The 19,833-nt window shown below is 37.6% G+C and overlaps 1 protein-coding gene across 2 annotated transcripts in view; it reads left to right on the forward strand.

Annotated features, from left to right (window-relative positions):
- The window catches only part of LRIG2 (leucine rich repeats and immunoglobulin like domains 2), a 64,643-nt gene that overhangs the window by 24,057 nt on the left and 20,753 nt on the right, over positions 1-19,833 (forward strand). For both annotated transcript variants that reach the window (XM_043575873.1, XM_043575874.1), the window contains exons 2-11: positions 8,305-8,370; positions 9,946-10,020; positions 10,191-10,325; positions 10,828-10,971; positions 11,089-11,232; positions 11,972-12,115; positions 12,321-12,464; positions 14,795-14,875; positions 16,020-16,091; positions 16,229-16,297. In XM_043575873.1, the coding sequence (XP_043431808.1) occupies positions 8,305-8,370; positions 9,946-10,020; positions 10,191-10,325; positions 10,828-10,971; positions 11,089-11,232; positions 11,972-12,115; positions 12,321-12,464; positions 14,795-14,875; positions 16,020-16,091; positions 16,229-16,297 (1,074 nt within the window). The remainder of the gene's footprint in view (positions 1-8,304; positions 8,371-9,945; positions 10,021-10,190; positions 10,326-10,827; positions 10,972-11,088; positions 11,233-11,971; positions 12,116-12,320; positions 12,465-14,794; positions 14,876-16,019; positions 16,092-16,228; positions 16,298-19,833) is intronic.

Below are 19,833 nucleotides of genomic sequence, written 5' to 3' on the forward strand. Positions count from 1 at the left end.
TTATTTGAGGAGATACTAGACTTTGTGCCAGGTTAAGCTAGGTGGATGTTAAGGAATGATGGATTACATTAATAATGAAAAACCCAGCCAATGCTTGGCTTTGGTTAGACCTTCCTTTTCTATCAATGATGTAAATGATAAGATAACTTGTTTTAATATCCATTCACTCCTAAAAATCTTTTTTTTTTTAAAAATTTTTTTTTTTAACGTTTATTTTTGAGACAGAGAGACAGAGCATGAATGGGGGAGGGTCAGAGAGAGGGAGACACAGAATCTGAAACAGGCTCCAGGCTCTGAGCGGTCAGCACAGAGCCCGACGCGGGGCTCGAATTCACGGACCGCGAGATCATGACCTGAGCCGAAGTCGGCCGCCTAACCGACTGAGCCACCCAGGCGCCCCCTAAAAATCTTTATAACACCAATAATACATAAATAATCTGATATAAAAAAGGTGTGAACCCAGTTGATACCCAGAAAATGCTTACTAATGATGATGGAAAATGCATAGCTTTCTGTATATTTTCATGTCTAAGCAACAGCATTTGTTCTTCAATTGCTGAATTATTATTTTATTAGTATGCAATGGTTTTGTGCTGCTTGCTTAAATTTTACCTGCCCACTGGGTTCTACAGTGGAGTTTAGTGTTTCATAAATCAGTCCAAAAACTAAGTCTAGTATGTTTGCATTTTCTACTATCTTTCTGAGGTATATTACTGATTAGGAACACAAGAAAACATCTAGTTTTTGGTTTTTTTTTTCCTTTTGTCCAGTTTGTAATTAGCCTAATTTGGTCAATTTAGGGTGTTATTCTGAAAAACATTCTGTGGGAAGAATTCTAATTTCTTAGAAGAGTAACAGAATTAAAATCTTTCCTAGTTACTTTCTTGGTTGAAGATAGATTTTCTAAAAAAAAATTATTAATGTTTTTATTTTATTTTTGAGAGAGAGAGCACGTGGGAGAGGGGCAGAGAGAGAGGGAGACACAGAATAAGCGGGCTTAAGGCTCCACCCTGTTACCACAGAGCTTGACTTGGGGCTCAAACTCAACTGTGAGATCATGACCTGAGCCGAAGTCGTACACTTAACTGACTGAGCCACCCAGGCACCCCGGTTGAAGATAGATTTTGTGAGTTTAATTGTAGACAGTATTTTCCCATAGTAAACTGTTAAGGCATATAAAGTGGAAAAATAACAGTTCCTTTGTCCCACCTAAGGAAAACCCACTGTCAACTGTTTCTTGGGTATACTTCTCAAAGTTCTACACATATATATATCTTTTTTCTTTTTTTTTAAAATGTGTGCACACATGTATGCACACACATGAAGGAAGCCATATAGTGTACCATGCATAAATAAATGTGTTATTGCTGCAGAGATATCTGTTGTATGGAACTTTCATAAGTTATTTACTGATCCCATTTTGATAAATATTTAGGTTTCTTTTTATTTTATGATTTTGCTTTTCTAACAAGTTCCTGGTAGATATCTCTTCATAATTATGTGTCTATATATAGAATAGATCCAAAGATCACTGGGTTATTCTAAAACATCAAATCTTGTGATATAGGTATGTATTTCAATAACTTGACCAAACCTTTGGTGGACTGCCTTGTTATTGGAATCTTTCTCATAAAATTTGAGTTAGGTGCTTGGGTGGTTCAGTGTCCGACTTTGGCTCAGGTCATGATCTCACGGTTCCTGAGTTCAAACCCCACGTCAGGCTCTATGCTGACAGCTCAGATCCTGGAGCCTGCTTTGGAATCTGTGTCTCCCTCTCTCTCTGCCCCTCCCCTGCTCATGCTCTCTCTCTCTCTCTCTCAAAAATAAACATTTAAAAAAAAGTTTAAAATTGGAGCTCATAAGCAATATTTAGTTTACTACTTTTAAGTTAATGTAGGGGAGTAGTTCCAATTAATTAATTGGCTTGGGAAGTGGATAATATCTGTGTATAAAATAGATAAATACTCAGAAAAAGTGATAATGCTGGGCCATCCAGTAGTAACTTACTATATACATGCTCATTTGTCTTCTAAGCATTTTATATATATAATTATTTTTTTAAATCTGAGCAGTTGGGTGAGTTTGGTACAGTTAAATGTAAAAGAGACTGAAGATTAGACAGGTTGAATGCCTCGCCCAGGGGCCCAGAACTGGGCACATGGAAACTCTATTCCTAAGTGTAACTGTAGAATTCATATTTCCTGGTTTTTTGTTGTATTCCTTCCAATGGGTGCTTGCTTCGGTAGCACATATACTAAAATTGTATTCCTTCCAGTGAAGCGACATTTTCAGTCATTAAGAATCCAGCAAAAGATAATGGAAGAAAACAAAACATGCCTCTGATTCTTGAAATGAATGCTGCCATCTTCTTACCACCTCCAACTTTTTGGATTCATATACATTATATTACGAATAAGTGATGTAAGTGAAGGATAGACTATTTAATTTGGAATTGCATTATGCTTCATGCTATAATAAAATCTCATTTATGCTAAAGATAATTTACCCAACATCTCTAGCCATCTCTGGTTCAACCAAAAAACCAAAATGCTTCCAGGAAGCATTTCTTCATAAATGGAGCTGCTCAGACTCTCACTCAGATCTCATTTACTCCCATTTCAGATAGTTCTAACATGCACTGGGGTTTCCTGCCTATGACAGTTGATTAGAAGCAATGAGTTAGAAAAACTACAGGTAGCACCGTTACAGACAAGAAAGCTGACAGTTCCAAGAAGGAATAGCTTTTGGTGTAATGCTGGTAGTAGTAGAAGAAAAACCTACAAGCAGACAGAATTTTAAGAGTTGTTTTGGAATCCTTGTCTTTCGTATACTCCAGGAGTACTCAAGGCCATCAACTTGTTTAAAACCAGTATGGTGATTGATTGTAATGTTAATCCTGAGTATTATTTTTAAAAATAAATTATGCTAGATATAGTTTAATTAACAAGACAGGGATTTCCATTCACAAAAGGGCAAATTTTGCTGGATAAAATCCGTGTAGCATTGTCATACCCAAACTAGTGGATATGATGTATCCTTTTAACTTCAGTGAAGGGCTCTTTTCACTTTTAAAGCATTGTTGTTGTTGAAGTTCACAGCATAGCCTATTAGTGCTGCAGATTCTCAAAAACAAAAAAGATTGATGATGACTCAGAAGTGTACACATGTGACCGGGCAGAAGAGAACCTGTGCATCTCTGATGCTGCAGGATTTTTTTGCAATTGCCTTGCAGACCTTAATTTCCTCCTCAGAGCATTGTGATTGCTCTGTACATTCTATAAATTATTTACACCCTGATGGTACTAAACGACTACATTAATGGCACCTCTGGCTCCACATGATATCAAGAACTTTAATAATTCATCACTTATTACAGCTTACATCCCTGTAAATTGGCATGAGTGGGAGCTGAGTTGACAACATTGAGATAAGGCCTTCTGTGAGACCTTTACTCTCCAAACATCGTATCCATAAATACTCAGATATTAGTGGTGTTTAAAAATAAAGGAAAGATAATTGGCTATTACAAAGCTAGACTCTTTAGGCTGTATTTATCAAGCATTGGATTACTTCAGGTTCTTAAGTACATCTTAGGGATATTCAAAGTGAAAATTTTTGAAAGATACTTCTTCATTTCAGGACTACCACTTTAAAAAAAAAAAAAGCCTAACACTAGCATTAGCTTATTATCCACACTAAATGGAATTAATGATTGGCCACTGGGAATGATGATGAGAGACTTTAAAAAATCATTCAAATTCTTAATCTAGGAGTTTTATATCTGATAATAGAAGTCTTCCAATTTTAGTCTTCTTCAGCTGTTTTGGAGTACTTTATTATTTTTTTTAATTTTTAAAAAGCACTTATTTTTGAGACAGAGACAGAGCTTGAGTGGGGGAGGGCAGAGAGAGAGGGAGACACAGAATCCGAAGCAGGGTCCAGGCTCTGAGCTGTCAGCACAGAGCCCGACCTGGGGCTCGAACCCATGAACCATGAGATCATGACCTGAGCTGAAGTTGGACATGTAACCAACTGAGCCACCCAAGCGCCCCTGGAGTACTTTACAAAAAGAAATAGGAAAGGCATGGTTATGGAAAGCATGTGTCTATGCACTCCCATATTCACATGTCATGATTAAATTCCAGAGTGAAATTTAGGTATAAAAGAATTTGCCCATTTCCAGGGAAGAGGGGGAAGGGTTAAGTTGATCTTGAATCTATCTTTAGTTCTCCAGTGACTGCACCTGAGTACTATCAATGTTGCTTTCAAAAAAGACAAAAAGGTTGCTAAAGTTGACAGCTTGTGACCCTAGCATTTAGCACAGTGCCTGGCACATGGTACCTGATGATCAGATCAATCCATATAATTCTAGTCAGACAGCTGGTATTTTGATAACTTAAAGTTATACTGATTCATACTATAGTAGTCCCCCTCCCCCCTTATTCACAGGAGATACATTCCAAGACCCCCAGTGGTTGCCTGAAACCATGGATAGCACTGAACCCTATATATATTACCATGTTTTTTCTGACACATACACACCTATGGTAAAATTTATAAATTAGGCACAGTAAGGCATTAACAGCAATAATAACAAAACAGTTATAACAATATACTATAATAAGAGTCAAATGAATGCAGTCTCTCTCAAAACACTGTGCTGTACTCACCCTTCTTATGATGCTGTGGGATGGTAAAATGCCTGCATGATGAAATGAAGTGAGGTGAACGATGCAGGCATTTGCAGCATAGTGTTAGGATCATCTGCTTCCAGATCCTGGGTGACTGTGAACACCTGAAGTCACACAAAGCCACACCGTGGATAAGGGGGTTGGGGGAACTACTGTAGTTGTTTTCAATGCTAGCACTATTTTAGGAATGTATTGTAGTTCACTGTTAGTGTTTTTAAACTTCCACCTAATGTGGATTTGTCACAGAAGGGCTCCACAGAGCCTCCTTATGGGGTTCTGACCTCTGAGGCATATATTCTTTTTTTTTATCCATAATCAAAACTTTATTGAAAAACTGACACCAAAATAGGATATCACTAGTGTATATCTCACAGAATTAAAATATTGTTTTGGTAGATTAACTGGAAATACTGAACTGATTAGGCTTTTGGCAATATAACACAAGTTCAGGAGGTTTTGTGGATCATTAGTGTTGCTTTCTTCTAAATGAACACCCTTCTGTGAGTCTGGCCTTTCCTCCTGTTGGCTGGCACAACACAGTTGAACAGCCTACACGAAGAACCACGGTCTGAACATGGCTCAGACATCCATAAAATAGGAGTTTGGGTTTTGAATTAGCTGTTTCTTTTTCCTTTTCCTCCATTGAGGGCCAGTGTTGTAAATCTCTAGCCAAAGAAAGGCATATTAATCCTTTTGCGGGCCCAGGCAATCTGTTCTGTAAGGCGACAGCCCTAGCAAGCGCCATGCCAGTGCACTTGCGGCATCTGAGGTGTATATTCTTAAGATAGCATTGTCCTCTAGGGAGGCTCCAGAGTATTTCAGGTATCCTTTGGATTCTATCAAAAAGCCTTTAGAGGTTGGGGCACCTGGGTGGCCCAGTCGGTTGACTGATCGACTTTGGCTCAGGTCATGATCTCACGGTTGGTGGGTTTGAGCCCCGCATCAGGCTCTGTGCTGGCAGCTCGGAGCCTAAAGACTGCTTTCAATTCTGTGTCTCCCTTTCTCTCTGCCCCTCCCCGTCTTGTGCTCGCTTGCTCTCTCTCTCAAAAACAAATAAAACATTAAAAAAAATTTTTTTAAGCCTTTAGAAGTTCTTCAAAGAGATAGAGAAAATTCATCTTTCCCTCATTAGAGACACTGGACAGTTTTCACTGATACTTAATACAAAATAGTTTATGCCATGTGTAAGTTGGGTTAACTCGGTTACTTTAGATTTTTTAAATTATGGTTTCCTTTAAAAGCGATTATCTGCTTGTCATTGACTTCCATGAGAGAACTGCAGGAGATGAATACAGTCAAGAGTTACATTGCCAGAGAGATTAGGGTTTGGGAAGGCCTTGGAAGCACTGGTATGGTTAAAATGAAAGCTCTTGGGGCACTTGGGTGGCTCAGCCGGTTGAGCATCCGACCTCAGCTCAGGTCGTGATATCTCAGTCTGTGAGTTCAAGCCCTGTGCCAGGCTCTGTGCTGACAGCTTGGAGCCTGGAGCCTGCTTCGGATTCTGTGTCTCCCTCTCTCTCTGCCTCTCCCCTGCTCATTCTCTGCCTCTCTCTCTGTCAAAAATGAATAAACATTAAAAAAAATAAAATGAAAGCTCTTAATCTATGAAAGGGAAAAAATTAAATTTCAGCAAGCATGAGATATGGAACTAAATCACACTGTGCTAGCCTGCTCCACAGATGGTACTCGCTCTCTACTTGCCAGACCAACCATGTTGAAGCAGAAAGTGGACTATCTAACTTAAATTAGAAGAGCTGAATTTCTTCTTTAGTTGAAATGCCACAGTAAATATCTTTTGTGTAAAATTCAGTGTTTGTTGTTCAGTCGCAAGTGTGAATTGGATGAAAGTATCCAAATACAAGATTTTTATGTGGAGCAAATTCCTCTTTTTCTCTCTCACGTTTCCCAGCACACACCTCTAGTCATGAGTGTCCTTGAGCTGATATCTGATGCCAGCCAGATACCTTGGAGTAAAGGTTTTAGAACTGTTGTGGAAAAGTGATGGCTTCATCTAGGCTTAGTTATGTTATGTGTGAATTAAGCTCCTAAGTGAAAGTGGCTGAAATTTTACATATGGACAGACACCGATCTAGCTGTGAACCAATTGTTCTGCTGTGATAGAGACATCATTCAAACCTGCATGCATCTGTCAACTCCCTGTGGTGGCACAGTGAGATAAAGTGATCTGTAATGTTTCTCTAGTGTGTCCCTATTGCTAGCCATATTGTAATGTATAATACATCTCTTGGGCAGACAGCTTGAGTGGGCTGGATTCCACTTCAGCCCTGTAAAGATGCCAGGAAGCATCAAGGTGAATTTTTAAAGCCTATTTAAATATTTAGACTCCTGACTAATTTCAGTGAAATCTCCGCTATATCTAACAAACCACGTGCTAGAAGTGAGATGGAATCTCAAGTTTATGGCTTCCTCACTGATTAGTTGTATGACCTTGGATTGACAAATTATTTATCTGCCTGTTTCTGTCTAGGGCAAGTGCGAATTGTAAAAGGATTTGCCTCATAAGGTTGTTGTGTGGATTTTTAGGCAGTTAATATGTATAAAATACGTAGGAGAGTGCCTACCACTTAATAAATGTTAGCCACTGCCACCACTAACAGTCATCGTCATCAACATAATTTAGAGATGAATTTTTATTCCCTGAAGTTAGATTGCTTTTTTTAGGAAGACCGTATCTCTATCAAGGATATGACCAACCTCAATTCTCATATAGAGGCTCACTATCTTGTTTGTAAAGTCAATCTTCTTTTATTTACACCTAAAGTATAATGTAGTATATTATTACGTATTATAATATTTATTATGCAAATTATATATTCATATTATGTTACTTTAAAGAAAGTATATTTTTTCTTTCAAAAATATATAAAGTATAGTCCATTGTAAGAAAGTAGAAGATAATCACTAAAAGGGATGAAGGGACTCTATAATACTGCTGTGGAATGATCTATCTACAAGATACATTGTTATGAGAAAAAAGTAAGGGCACATTACTGTGTAAATTATTCCACCAGTTTTATAAAATTTTGCTAGTACGTGCATAGAATATTTGACAGGCTGCACAAGAAATGGTATATTTTCATTTGTTGCTGTTGGGGAGGAAAATTGTATGGCTGATGACAGGGTGGGAGACTTACTGTATTTCCTTTTATACTTTTTGATTATTGAACCATGTGAATGTATTCCCTAGTTACTTATTAAAAAACTCATAAAAATGACAGTTGGGCATCCAACTTTGGCTCAGGTCATGATCTCACGGTTCATGAGTTCGAGCCCCATGTCAGGCTCTGTGCTGACAGCTCAGAGGCTGGAGCCTGCTTCAGATTCTGTGTGTGTGTGTCTCTCTCTTTCTGCCCCTCTCCCATTCGTGCTCTGTCTCTCTAAATAAACTTTAAAAAATAAAATAAATAAAAAGCTCATAAAAATGAAATGTAAAATAGCTGTTTTGAAATCTAGATATTTATTCATCCCTTAGAAACATTTTTTTTTTGTATTAAAATTCACATTTGATAGGGCTTTTAGATTGTTTTAGTCCCCGCCCCTTGAAGTCTGTTTTCCAACACTAAACTAAGAATGATCTTTTGTCCTCCATTAGGGATTTGAGTCATAATCGGTTGTCTAACTGGAACATCAGCTTGGAGTCTCAAACATTACAAGAAGTGTAAGTTATTTTTATTTGTTTAAATATTTATTAAACTCTTAGATTTGATGGTGAACTATGCATTTGAGGATGTTCAATCCAGAAATGCTATCAAAAAATTGAGGGAAAAAATTTAAAAGACATTGTTTAAAAACCTAAACTGTTGTCTTTGGCTTTGCTACTATTTCTGACTCTGGACATCGTGCCAGAGGTTGGTGATTAGTTGCAAACTGTGTAGAAATATTATTCTGTCTACTTTCTTGGGACCAAAAATAAGATTTTTTTTCCCTCTTCAGAGTAAATATGTTTTGCTTGTTTTTTTGCCAATTTGAGCCAGTGAAACGCTCTATTGTGTAAACTTTTTTATGTCTTGACTTGTCCAAGATGGAGGCATCATGTCTAAAGTAGATTTACGTGAAATACAGTATTTTTTTTTTTGTTGTCTGTAATGTGGTGGTTAATATAGTTTCATTTTCTTTTTTTAAAATATAATTTATTGACAGATTGGTTTCCATACAATATCCATTGCTCATCCCAACAGGTGCCCTCCTCAATGCCCATCACCCACTTTCCCCTCTCTCCCACCCACATCCACCCTCAGTTTGTTCCTCAGTATCCAAGAGTCTCTTAATGATAGTTTCATTTTCTACTTCACTGAAGTTTTTCCTTTAATATTGAAATGTATTATTATGTATTTTTTGGAGGGAATTTTCTAAAATGATATTAATTATCAGTTTAATTTGTTTCTGACTGGGATAACTTGTTCATGCTGTCATTGTCCTTGCATTCTCTGCTTCCCCGCCCCAGTTGACTGGTTCTGATCTGCTGTGCACTGAATGAACAGTTGACAAGCTTATGAGCTGAAAGAATAGGCCCTGAAGAAAGTCCTGAAAACGCGTCAATGGGAAATGCATGAGCTTTATTACATGGACTTTGTAACTTCACCTTGTTTCTTGGAGGCCTTTTACTTCTGGTTTCTTTGTATTCTAGATTATTGAGGTTGTTCAGTGACTGAAAACCAGATTAATGTAATGTGATTATATTAGATATGTACTAAAACATGGGAGACCATATGTTTAAAGAGCTGCTAGGATCAGGTCGTGACATGTCACGTCATCTGTAAAATTAATGAATGATAGGGTCCATATCTCAGTGGGCAGATTCATCCATGGTCCCAAGCAACCCTCTCTAACTGTGAGTAATATCAAAAAATGTGTGTGTGTATTTAAAAAATTTACTTAATTAAAACTTTTATCTTATAAATAGATGTATAAAAAGATATGGATGGTTTAGTTATTTCTTCTTTAAGGAAGACTGAAATTAGCTGTCAGAAATGTAATTCAAGGACGTTGCTGGGATTAAAAATACTTCATGTGCAAAATATTGGTATCAATCATAGAGCTACACCATGAAAAAGCATTTCTTATTAAAATCTTTAGTTTCTCAGCATAATGCATTTAGTCTATCTCATTCTGAGTCATAGGCCTTTTTAAATTTGGCACCTATCCTAAAGAATAATTATTAGCCAGAAACCAGAACTCAAGAGGCAACATTTCCCTCTCTAAACTTTTAAATCTGTTTTTCCCCCTTGCCTAGGAAAATGAATTATAATGAGCTAACAGAAATCCCATATTTTGGAGAACCAACCTCTAATATTACTCAACTCTCATTGTAAGTAAGATTTCAGATCTTTTAAATTATGAATAGTACAGTTTTAGAATGTTTGTTTTAGGTAGGCTTTTTGTCGATCCTCATTATTTAACATCCTTGTGGTCTAGGGTAGGTCTCTGTCCGTTGCTTCATTATAGTCTTTTTTTTTTGTCTTTTTTTTTTTTTAATAGAATCCATAATTTAATCCCAGAAATAAATGCAGAGGCGTTTCAGTTTTACCCTGCTCTCGAGAATTTAGATCTTAGTTCAAATATAATATCAGAAATCAAGACATCTTCATTTCCTCGAATGCAGCTTAAATACCTGTAAGTAGATTTATTTTAAAGTGCGTGTTTATGTATTGATAGTTATCTTCCCAGAGATGTCTGTTATTTATTGTGATTTTGATATGCTTATGTGAAACAAACCTAGGGGCAGTTTTTTGAGGTTGTTGTTATTTTTCTTATCAGGAAATATTAAGTATGGAGGTTAATTTTTGAGATTTAATTCTGGATTGTGTTTTACTAAACAGTTTTATAAAAGGTAAATAGCAGTGGTTTGTTAAATAGTGGTTTATCCTATACAATGATAATTAACGTGTGCGATAGTGTTTTACACTTTACAAAGCGTATTCATACATACCATTTGAACCTAAATGAAGTTGATATTCTTATTTTGCACTTGCATAAACAAAGCAGTTAAATGATTTGTAAAGTTGTGTATAGTTGCTAAGTGGTAGAGCTGGGTGTCAGTCATAGACTTCAGGTAGCTGTCAGGTGGTAGAATGTTCCATTGCACTAAATTTTTTTGTTCTCTTGTTTATTTTAGGAATTTGAGTAATAATAGGATAACCATCTTGGAGGCTGGTTGCTTTGATAATTTATCTAGCTCCTTACTAGTGGTAAAGTTAAACAGGAACAGAATCAGCATGATTCCACCCAAGATCTTCAAGCTCCCTCACCTCCAGTTCTTGTGAGTAACTAAATAGATGGGTTTTAAGCAGGTTGTCTTTTCTTTTAAATTATTTTAATTATTATTAGAGCAAATCAGCAAACCAAAGGTCTGACTGTTACACAATTTTTATTAAAGGGAACTTAAAAGAAACAAGATTAAGGTGATAGAAGGTCTGACATTCCAAGGGCTTGACTCCTTAAGGTCTTTGAAGATGCAGCGGAATGGTATTAGCAAACTTAAGGATGGAGCTTTTTTTGGCTTGGATAACATGGAAGAATTGTAAGTACTGTGAACTGGAATAGAATCTTGTTAGGAAAGGAGTCTGACTGGGACTTGTCAGTGCCCAATGGCTAAGACCGTTGCTTTAATTACACCCAGGTACATTAGTTCTTTCTCGCTTCTCTGATGTGAAGTAAGTATACACAGAGCTCTTTAAGCTTCGTCGTTGTTGTTTTTAGTATTTATTTATTTTTGGGAGACAGAGAGAGTCCAAGCAGGGGAGGGAGAGAGAGAGAGGGAGACACAGAATCTGAAGCAGGCTCCAGGCTCCGAGCTGTCAGCACAGAGCCCGGTGCAGGACTCGAACCCACGAAGGGTGGGATCATGACCTGAGCCAAAGTCAGATGCTTAACTGACTGAGCCACTCAGGCGCCCCCTTTAAGCTTTGTTATATATAACTGGTATTTTTTTCGTCATTCTTACAAGCATTTTGTCTAACAAGTTTTTATTTTCTTAATGTTGGGGCCAGTGAAAATTACCAGAATTTACCTCAAACAGGTATATCAAACCCCTTAGTGGGTTGATTTTATAAATTTGGTATTTTAGACAGTCTTACTACCTCCTAGCGATAAATCTTAAGTAAAATCTAAATATTTATCAAGTAGAATTGGTTGGCTTACTTGGGTTTAGCAAAGATAGAGTCCTCACGGAGCAGGACCTCTTGAAGAGTTTTGGAATCTTCTCATTGCAGTGTCTTGTTCTGAACCATATTTTCTCCTTTCTTTCTCTAATTCTGCAGAGAACTAGAGCATAATAACCTTACAGAAGTGAACAAGGGGTGGTTGTATGGCTTGCGAATGTTACAACAGCTCTATGTGAGCCAGAATGCTGTTGAAAGAATCAGCCCTGACGCATGGGAGTTCTGCCAAAGACTGTCTGAACTGTGAGTGCTGGATGGCATTTGGCTGGAGGCTGTGAGACTAGAGTAGGTTGGGATAAGTCACTCCCATGGCCAATAATGAGATGGAACATCCTGCTTTATTAGAAGTTTGTTGAAAGCTCTAAATTTATCATGTAAATAGAATGAGAATAGGAAAATTGAATTAAAATACAATGAATTCCTTACCTTCCATGTTTCTGGTTTTTAGTGATTTGTCCTATAACCAGTTGACCCGCCTGGATGAATCTGCCTTTGTGGGTCTGAGCTTACTGGAGAAACTGAATTTAGGGGACAACAGAGTCACTCACATTGCTGATGGTGTATTTAGGTTTCTTTCCAATCTTCAGACACTGTAAGTACATCTGTCTTTTCTTTTTTGCTAATTTTTATAAAACAGTAAAGCAAATTAAAATAACTAATCATAAGCTGCACATTTATGTTTATGTTAACATTTTGCAGTTCTTCTATCTTAGACTTAGGGGCAAGACAGTCTTATTTGTCTCTGTCCTCACACATAAATCTTACTTGTCTCTAGCCAGTTCAGTTTGTACTTTAATTTCGAATTTAATCAACTGAACAACGGAGCATCTCTTGTTTCAGTTACCATGGAATAAAACACGGTTGCTAGTCAAGAATGCACATTTTCTTGTTCCTCCGACCTTGAACTACTTTCAAAACTGCTACTCGTTCAGAAGGATGCAGGCTGTGTAGTGGGAACAGCTATGGCAGGAGCCCTGTTCAGTGCTGCTAATTTCCTGCATGACTTTGGACAAAAAACCTTAAATTTATCAATGAGCTCATGTGTGCTAGGTGCTTTCAGAATAACAGGATATTATTGCTCTTTTCCATATTAGGAGGCTGAGGTTCAGAGAGGTTAAAATGATTTGCTTAAAGTTATACAACTTGTATTCCCAAGTGGTCTTTCATCCAAGTACTAAGCAGGCCTGACCCTGCTTAGTTTCAGAGACCAGACAGAATCAGGTGCGTTCAGGGGAAAGTCACACAGCTTGTCAATGAGCCAGGTCTGTTTGACACTGGCTTTTTACCATACTGCCTGAAAAACAAAATCACTTAACCTTCTGTGAGTGTCATTTTCTTTTTGTCTTCCTCCAGTGGAGGAGGGGCATAGGAGTAAATGGTTGCTATAGGCAATTTCCACTCTAAAATTCTGGGTTTCTGTAAGTTGGATGTTTTACTCTGTCATGAAATGTAATTGAAAGAAGAGGTATTTTAACGAAATACAGTGATTTCAAACAGAGCAGAATGAGAGAAAAAGGCTAATTAGTAGAATTTGTAGATTGTAAAGTTCCTGAATAGGGGACTTTTTGGTCATCATATTCAGGGTTGATAAATGATCTCAGAAAAGAGGCAGGCTCCCAAATTGGAGACCTAGCCATCAGCGAGAAAGTTAGCGTGATAGTTTTGTGAAGGTGTGTATATACCTGCACAAGTTTATTGGAATTTTTTTTTTTTTTTTTTTTTTTTTAGCTTAATGAGGTATTTTTTCCTTCAGATTTGGCCCTGGAAAGTTAAAAATGATTTTTTTGTTGTTGTTCTTTTTTCTACATTATTAGAGGTGAACCTAGACCAGCTTAAACCCAGGAACTTAGATGCAGCTGCAGCCTTTTGGCATTTCAAAGACTGGCAGTCAGGTTCTTTCAGTACCACAGATTATTACTTTTAATATTAAAGTTGAGGAAAATAATCGCAGAAGTAAATGATTGTCTAATGCCACAGAGACGGTTAAGGCAGAATTAGAATAAGATCTGAGAAATTTTGGCTTTAGATCAATACTCCTGCCGGAGTACTTACTCATTTTGTCCAGTGAGTTGTATTTATGCTGTGCTATGGAGGAAAGTCTTGAAGAGTTGAGTCGTCAGTTGTTTCAGTGTTTATCGCTTAGTAAAATAAAATGAACCCGTTAGCTTTCACTTCAAGTAAAGATACAGCTAAATAGGAAGCGTGATCTCCTATCTCCTGTTACTCACACAACTTTAAATGTCTCATTAAGAAAAGAGCTTTGTGTTTATTATGAGATGACTTAAGGAAGCAAAAGCGATTATCTATAACTGGTACTTCTTCCAGCGGGGCATTGTGTAGTACAATTGCATTTCCTCTGAGGACGCAACAGTGGATTTTAAAAGATCCATACTTTTCCTTTTAAAAATAACAGTGATCACTCTAGCGCATGGGTGTATCAGTGTCACTTCCCAGGGGGCATGTTTAATTGCTGTCAAGCTATGAAGCTCTCTACTGACATAATTCTTTGTCAGCCATTTTAGGTTTAAGGGCCCGCGGGAAGGATTGGGTCACCCAGAAATCCCATTAGTCTAAAATCACATTTGTAAGGCATATCCCCTGCATCTTGAAATCCTCCTGCTTTTTGCAGGACCCTGACTATAATTTTAAATATGCTAACACAATCAGGGGCTGTTAGCTGGGAAGATTAATACTCTTACCACGTTGCTTAATTTATTTATCAAGGCCAGCTTAATTCTTTGCTTATGAGAATCAGTTCTTGCTTGCTTATTGCAGACATTCTTTAAAAACCGTAGTCAAGTCTTTGTCGTAAATAACTGTTAAAATAAGGATGAAAATTAGCATCGCCATGCCAGGATGATGCCCGGTGCTATAACGGTCATGTTAACTAACCTAATCTGTCTTTCCCTAACATTTTTGTAGAAACTTAAGAAACAATGAAATTTCATGGGCCATAGAAGATGCTAGTGAAGCGTTTGCAGGACTCACAAGTCTCACTAAATTGTATGTATTTATACTATTTATGTATGTTTACAAAGGTGTGTTTTTAAGAAGCAGTTGTATATGTGATTGGATTGTCTTTTTGCTGTGTCTGGAAAGTCAGCCTCTTGACTCCTCCACTAAAGGAAGAAACTGTTGTTTATCAAGTTTTTTGTTTATCAGTGGTTTTAAATTTTATTTATTTATTTAGTGGCAAGACACTTTTTTTTTTAAGTTTATTTATTTTAGCGAGAGCATGCGTGTGCATGCATGAGCTGGAGGAGGGGGCAGAGAGAGAGAGGGAGAGAGGATCCCAGGCAGGCTTCCACACTGTCAGCGCAGAGCCCAGTGCAGGGCTCAAACCCATGAACTGTGAGATCTTGACCTGGGCCAAAATCAAGAGTTGGACACTCAACCGATTGAGCCACCCAGGTGCTCCTTGGTGGGACACTTTCTACTGAAAGAGCTTTCTTATGGGCACTCAAAGAGAAGTTATTCATGGAACTAGAATTGCTCTTCCAGAGTTGAACCAGTATTATTCTTCTTCCTCTTTTATTTTTTTAAATATTTATTTATTTTTGAGAGAGGGAGAGAGAGAGAGGAGGAAGAGGCAGAGAGGGGGGAGACAGAGGATCTGAAGTAGGCTCTGCACTGACAGCCGTGAGCCTGATGTGGGGCTTGAACTCATGAACCGTAAGATCATGACCTGAGCACAAGTCGGATGCTTAACCAACTGAGCCACCCAGGTACCCCTATATTCTTAATCGTAAGAGATTTATGGGTAATTTATCTAGCGAGAGAGGAATTCTCTCAAGTAAGATTTTAGATCTTCTCTCCTGAGAATTTCTCCGAGGCTTTACACTTGTCTGAATTTCTTTGACCTGATCTTTTGCTAAGAAGGGAGAAACTGGGACTATAATCCAGTTTATTATATGAAAACTAGCAGCCCATCAGTGGTCCAGATGGCTGTTCACAGGCACCTCGTTGAGCTCCAACCTATTAATATAAGCCTTCATTCTGTGTTTTGCATTGGTTGGTAATAAAGGTTCACAACTTTCTTAAAAATGTATGTTAAACTTATTTTCACTTTTTATAGGTAAATGTTTGCTTTAATGAATTAAATTTTGCTTAGTGGAGGCTTTATTAGAAAGGTCTGTTTGTATTTCAGGATCTTACAAGGAAATCAAATTAAGTCAATTACAAAGAAAGCATTCATTGGTCTTGAATCCCTTGAGCATCTGTAAGTATTTTGCATCTATTTTGCTCCGTATATAAATAATCTTTGCTATTAGCAGAGGTTCTCATGACCATTTAAAGTGTTTATATAACTTAATTGTAGAAATGTGACCGGTAATGTTTCATTTCTCTTCATTTCAGAGATTTGAACAACAATGCTATAATGTCTATCCAAGAAAATGCTTTCTCTCAGACTCGCTTGAAAGAACTGTACGTAACTTCAGTCTTTTTGTCACCAATCATTAGATCATTATCCATGCTTGTTTCTAAACATGATGAATGTGATCTATATGTTTCCAAAAGCACACGATTCAGGCAGGAAAAAAAAAAAGAGAAAGTGTTAATATTCAGTTACTGTAGTGGCTGGATATAATTTTTAAATAACCCAAGATTGAAAAGCCCAGAGTTTGTGCCACCAAGACCTTCTGTTTTGCCTGTGCTGCTAATGCTTATAGTTGAAGAGACCTTAGCACTGCTCCTTGTGCTTGTTGTATATCTTCCTGTTCCTTATCCCCCCTGACCTCCCATTTATTTTTGGATTATTGGAAAAATGTGTTCCCAGTCCCCTTAGGGTGGATCACAGTTCAGGTATTAGGTAATTTGTTGCATATAATCTAGCACTTTCAGTATAATGGTCAGAGGGGATGTTTCTGATATGGGTGTTCAAGCTACTAAAATGGTCAAACACTGTTAAATAGTTGTAGTGGAAAAACACACTTTATACCCTTTTTCATTCATGGTTTTTAAAAAAATTATGTTTAGGGTTTTCCCAGGGGGAGGGGCGGTTAGTTGGGCATTGGTATTCATTTTAACCTTTGGTGATTTGAATATTCAGCCAGTGTTAAGAATCAGTAGACTAAAGCAATTTATCTTGCCTTGCCTGAAAGCTACTCAGAGGAAGGACTGTGGTCCCAAACTGGTACATGATGAGATAAGGCTAGAAGTTCATAGGAAGCATTCAGAAGCTTTTAGAGCAGTTTGACATTACTGTGATACTTTTGTTGAATTTTATGGAAGTATTAATCTACAACAGATTGGAAATTTTAAAAAGTGGTTCTTCATCACAGGTAGTTTGAGATGCACTGGAAGTGTGTGAGTTCAAACTGCCTAGATTTCAAATTCTGCCCCATTCTTTACAGCTATGGGACATTGGGAACATTTAGCCTAAAACTCAATTTCCCTTTTGAGAATGGGCGTTGTACCTCTCTTAGAGTTATGTGAGGATAAAATGAGGTAATTTGTTCATTCAAGAAATATGTATTGTCATCTGCTATGTAAGGTACTGTTTTAGGTGGTAAAAACACAGTGGTGAACAAGACAAAGTCTCTGTTCTCATAGCATAGTACGATAAATTCTGGTAAGGAAGTCAAAGAATAAATCAGTAGATACATAATATCTCTCATCAAGTAATAAGAGTTCTGAAGGAAAATAAAGTGATGGGGATTGCTATTTTAGTTTTTATTTTTTTTAAATGTTTGTTTATTTTTGAGAGAGAGTACAAGCGGGGGATGGGCAGAGAGAGCCGGAGACAGAATCCAAAATGGTCTCTGTGCTGACAGCAGCAAGCCCAATGTGGGGCTCAAATTTATGAACCACAAGATTATGACCTGAGCCGAGGTCAGACGCTCAACCAACTGAGCCACCCAGGTGCCCCTGGGATTGTTATTTAGATAAAGTAGTGATGGAAGGCCTTTTTGAAGATAACAGAATTTGAGTTAGTGAGTGGCAAAGCATTGAATGCTAGTTGAAGAGCATTCTGCACAGAGAACAGCAAGTGCAAAGGCCCTGAGGTAGAATCTTGTTTCTTATGCTTGAAGAACAGCAGAGACACTAGTGTGGTTGGAAGAGAGCGAGAGGAAGAGTGCTTAGGAGATGAGGTCAGAGAGTTAAGCAGGAACCAGACCAAGTAGGGCTCAATGAGTTATGAGAAGTTTGAATTTTTTTTCCTCTGAATGTCTCAGGAAACTTTGGAGGGTTTTGAGAAGATGCTCAGTACAGAGCCTGGCATGGCACACAGTAAAAGTTGAATAATATTAATAATAAAAATAAAAATGTTATGGAAATAATCATTAGTTATTTTCTGCCAGACTTTCAGGTAGCTCTTTTTTTTGAGGGGGTGGGGTCTGTTGAGATATTTGAGATATTTCTCCTAGGCTTAATTTTTAAGGGTACAATCTAGTGCATATATTAGTATTACCTTTTTTTTTGCCCTTGAGAATCTGAGGGCCACCAATGAAGTTTTAACTCTTGTCATGAGAACTCAGTATAAAATGTAATTTAGACAGTAGGCGAGAGCAAATAGTGTAGTTTCATTCTTTAGTCATTTGGTTTGAACAAAATGCTAGTGGAGGAGACTCTAATGTACCTTTTTTACTGAGACATTTTGGTTGCTTTTGGTTGATTTAAATCTAAGTCATATTTACAATACTGTTACATCAACATTTATTAAAATATATCTGTATGCTTCTTGGTATCCTTCAGTGCTTTGCATAAATATTAGGTGGAGATGGGAGAGTTGTATGTAAATTAAAAATATTTTGCATTAAACTTCTGTAGTCATGGTAGAAACATTAGAAAGTACAGTTAAACCAAGGAGAGCCAAGTCCCCAGATGCCCACTACTTAAAGACAACCACTATTAATATTTTGGTGTGTATCTTTTTGAGAGGTTTTAACAGGGTACTCTGTTAGGTACTTGGGGGCAGGTTGGTTAGTGTGTGAGGGGGGAAAGATGCAAAAGAAACAGAAGTAAAGGGAAGTAATGTGAATTCAGTGGTATCTGTGTCCAGGCACTATGCTAAATGCTATATTTAAATTTTTTTTTGAGGTAGGCATTCTCAAACCCATTTTCCAGAAATAGAAATTGAGATTTTGGAGACATTAAGTATTTTGCCTAAGGTAAGTAGCAGAATTAGGATTGAGTCCAGGTCTCATGAGCCCAGCTTATACCTAAGAAAGCATAGATCAGACCATGTGACTTCTGTATTCTTAACCTTCCATTGGCTTCCCATCACATATAGGGAGAAAACACCTTAAGTTCTTTTCTCAGTTTGCAAAGCACTTGCATGGCTTGGTCCTCCTTGCCCTGCTCTCTGACCTTGTTCCTGTCGCTGTCCCCTCCCTCACTGTGCTCTAGGCTCAGTGTCCTCCTTGCTTTGCCTTGAGCACCCTAGGCATGTCTGCCCCAAAGCCTTTGCACACAATTTCCTGTATCTCCGACACTCTTAACCTCAGGTCTTCGTGTGATTTGCGGTCTTGCTCCTTTCAGGTCTTTGCCCAAATGCCCTCTCTTCAAAGAATCTTACCCTGACAACTTTATCTAAACCAGTAGCTACCGTGTCTGTGTCTTTGCCTTAGCTTTGTTTTTCTTGCTGGCACTTACTTTCTGACACTGTACCTTGCCTTTATTTGTTTATTGCTTGGCGCTAATGAATAATGTAAGTTCTGTGAGACCTATATCCCCACAGTGCAGAACAGTGCCTCACATATAGTAGACTCAAGTATTTCTGTGTCAGTGAATGAATATAACCTAAGAATCCTATTACATTTGAAAGGTAACTTTTGGCCTGATTAAGTAAAATTACCCTTAGTTAAATAAGGCTTTTGAGATACCATTGAAGACTGTTTGAAACTTCTTTGGAATCAAATCTTAGATACTTTAAAACTAGATGAGGATCTTGGTGATGCACACAAAGCAAGTTACAGTGTTCTCAAAATCATTTGCTCTCACTGCTGCCAAGTGGATGG

The sequence above is a fragment of the Prionailurus bengalensis genome, chromosome C1 (assembly GCF_016509475.1).
Source record: "Prionailurus bengalensis isolate Pbe53 chromosome C1, Fcat_Pben_1.1_paternal_pri, whole genome shotgun sequence".
NCBI classification, from domain to species: domain Eukaryota; kingdom Metazoa; phylum Chordata; class Mammalia; order Carnivora; family Felidae; genus Prionailurus; species Prionailurus bengalensis.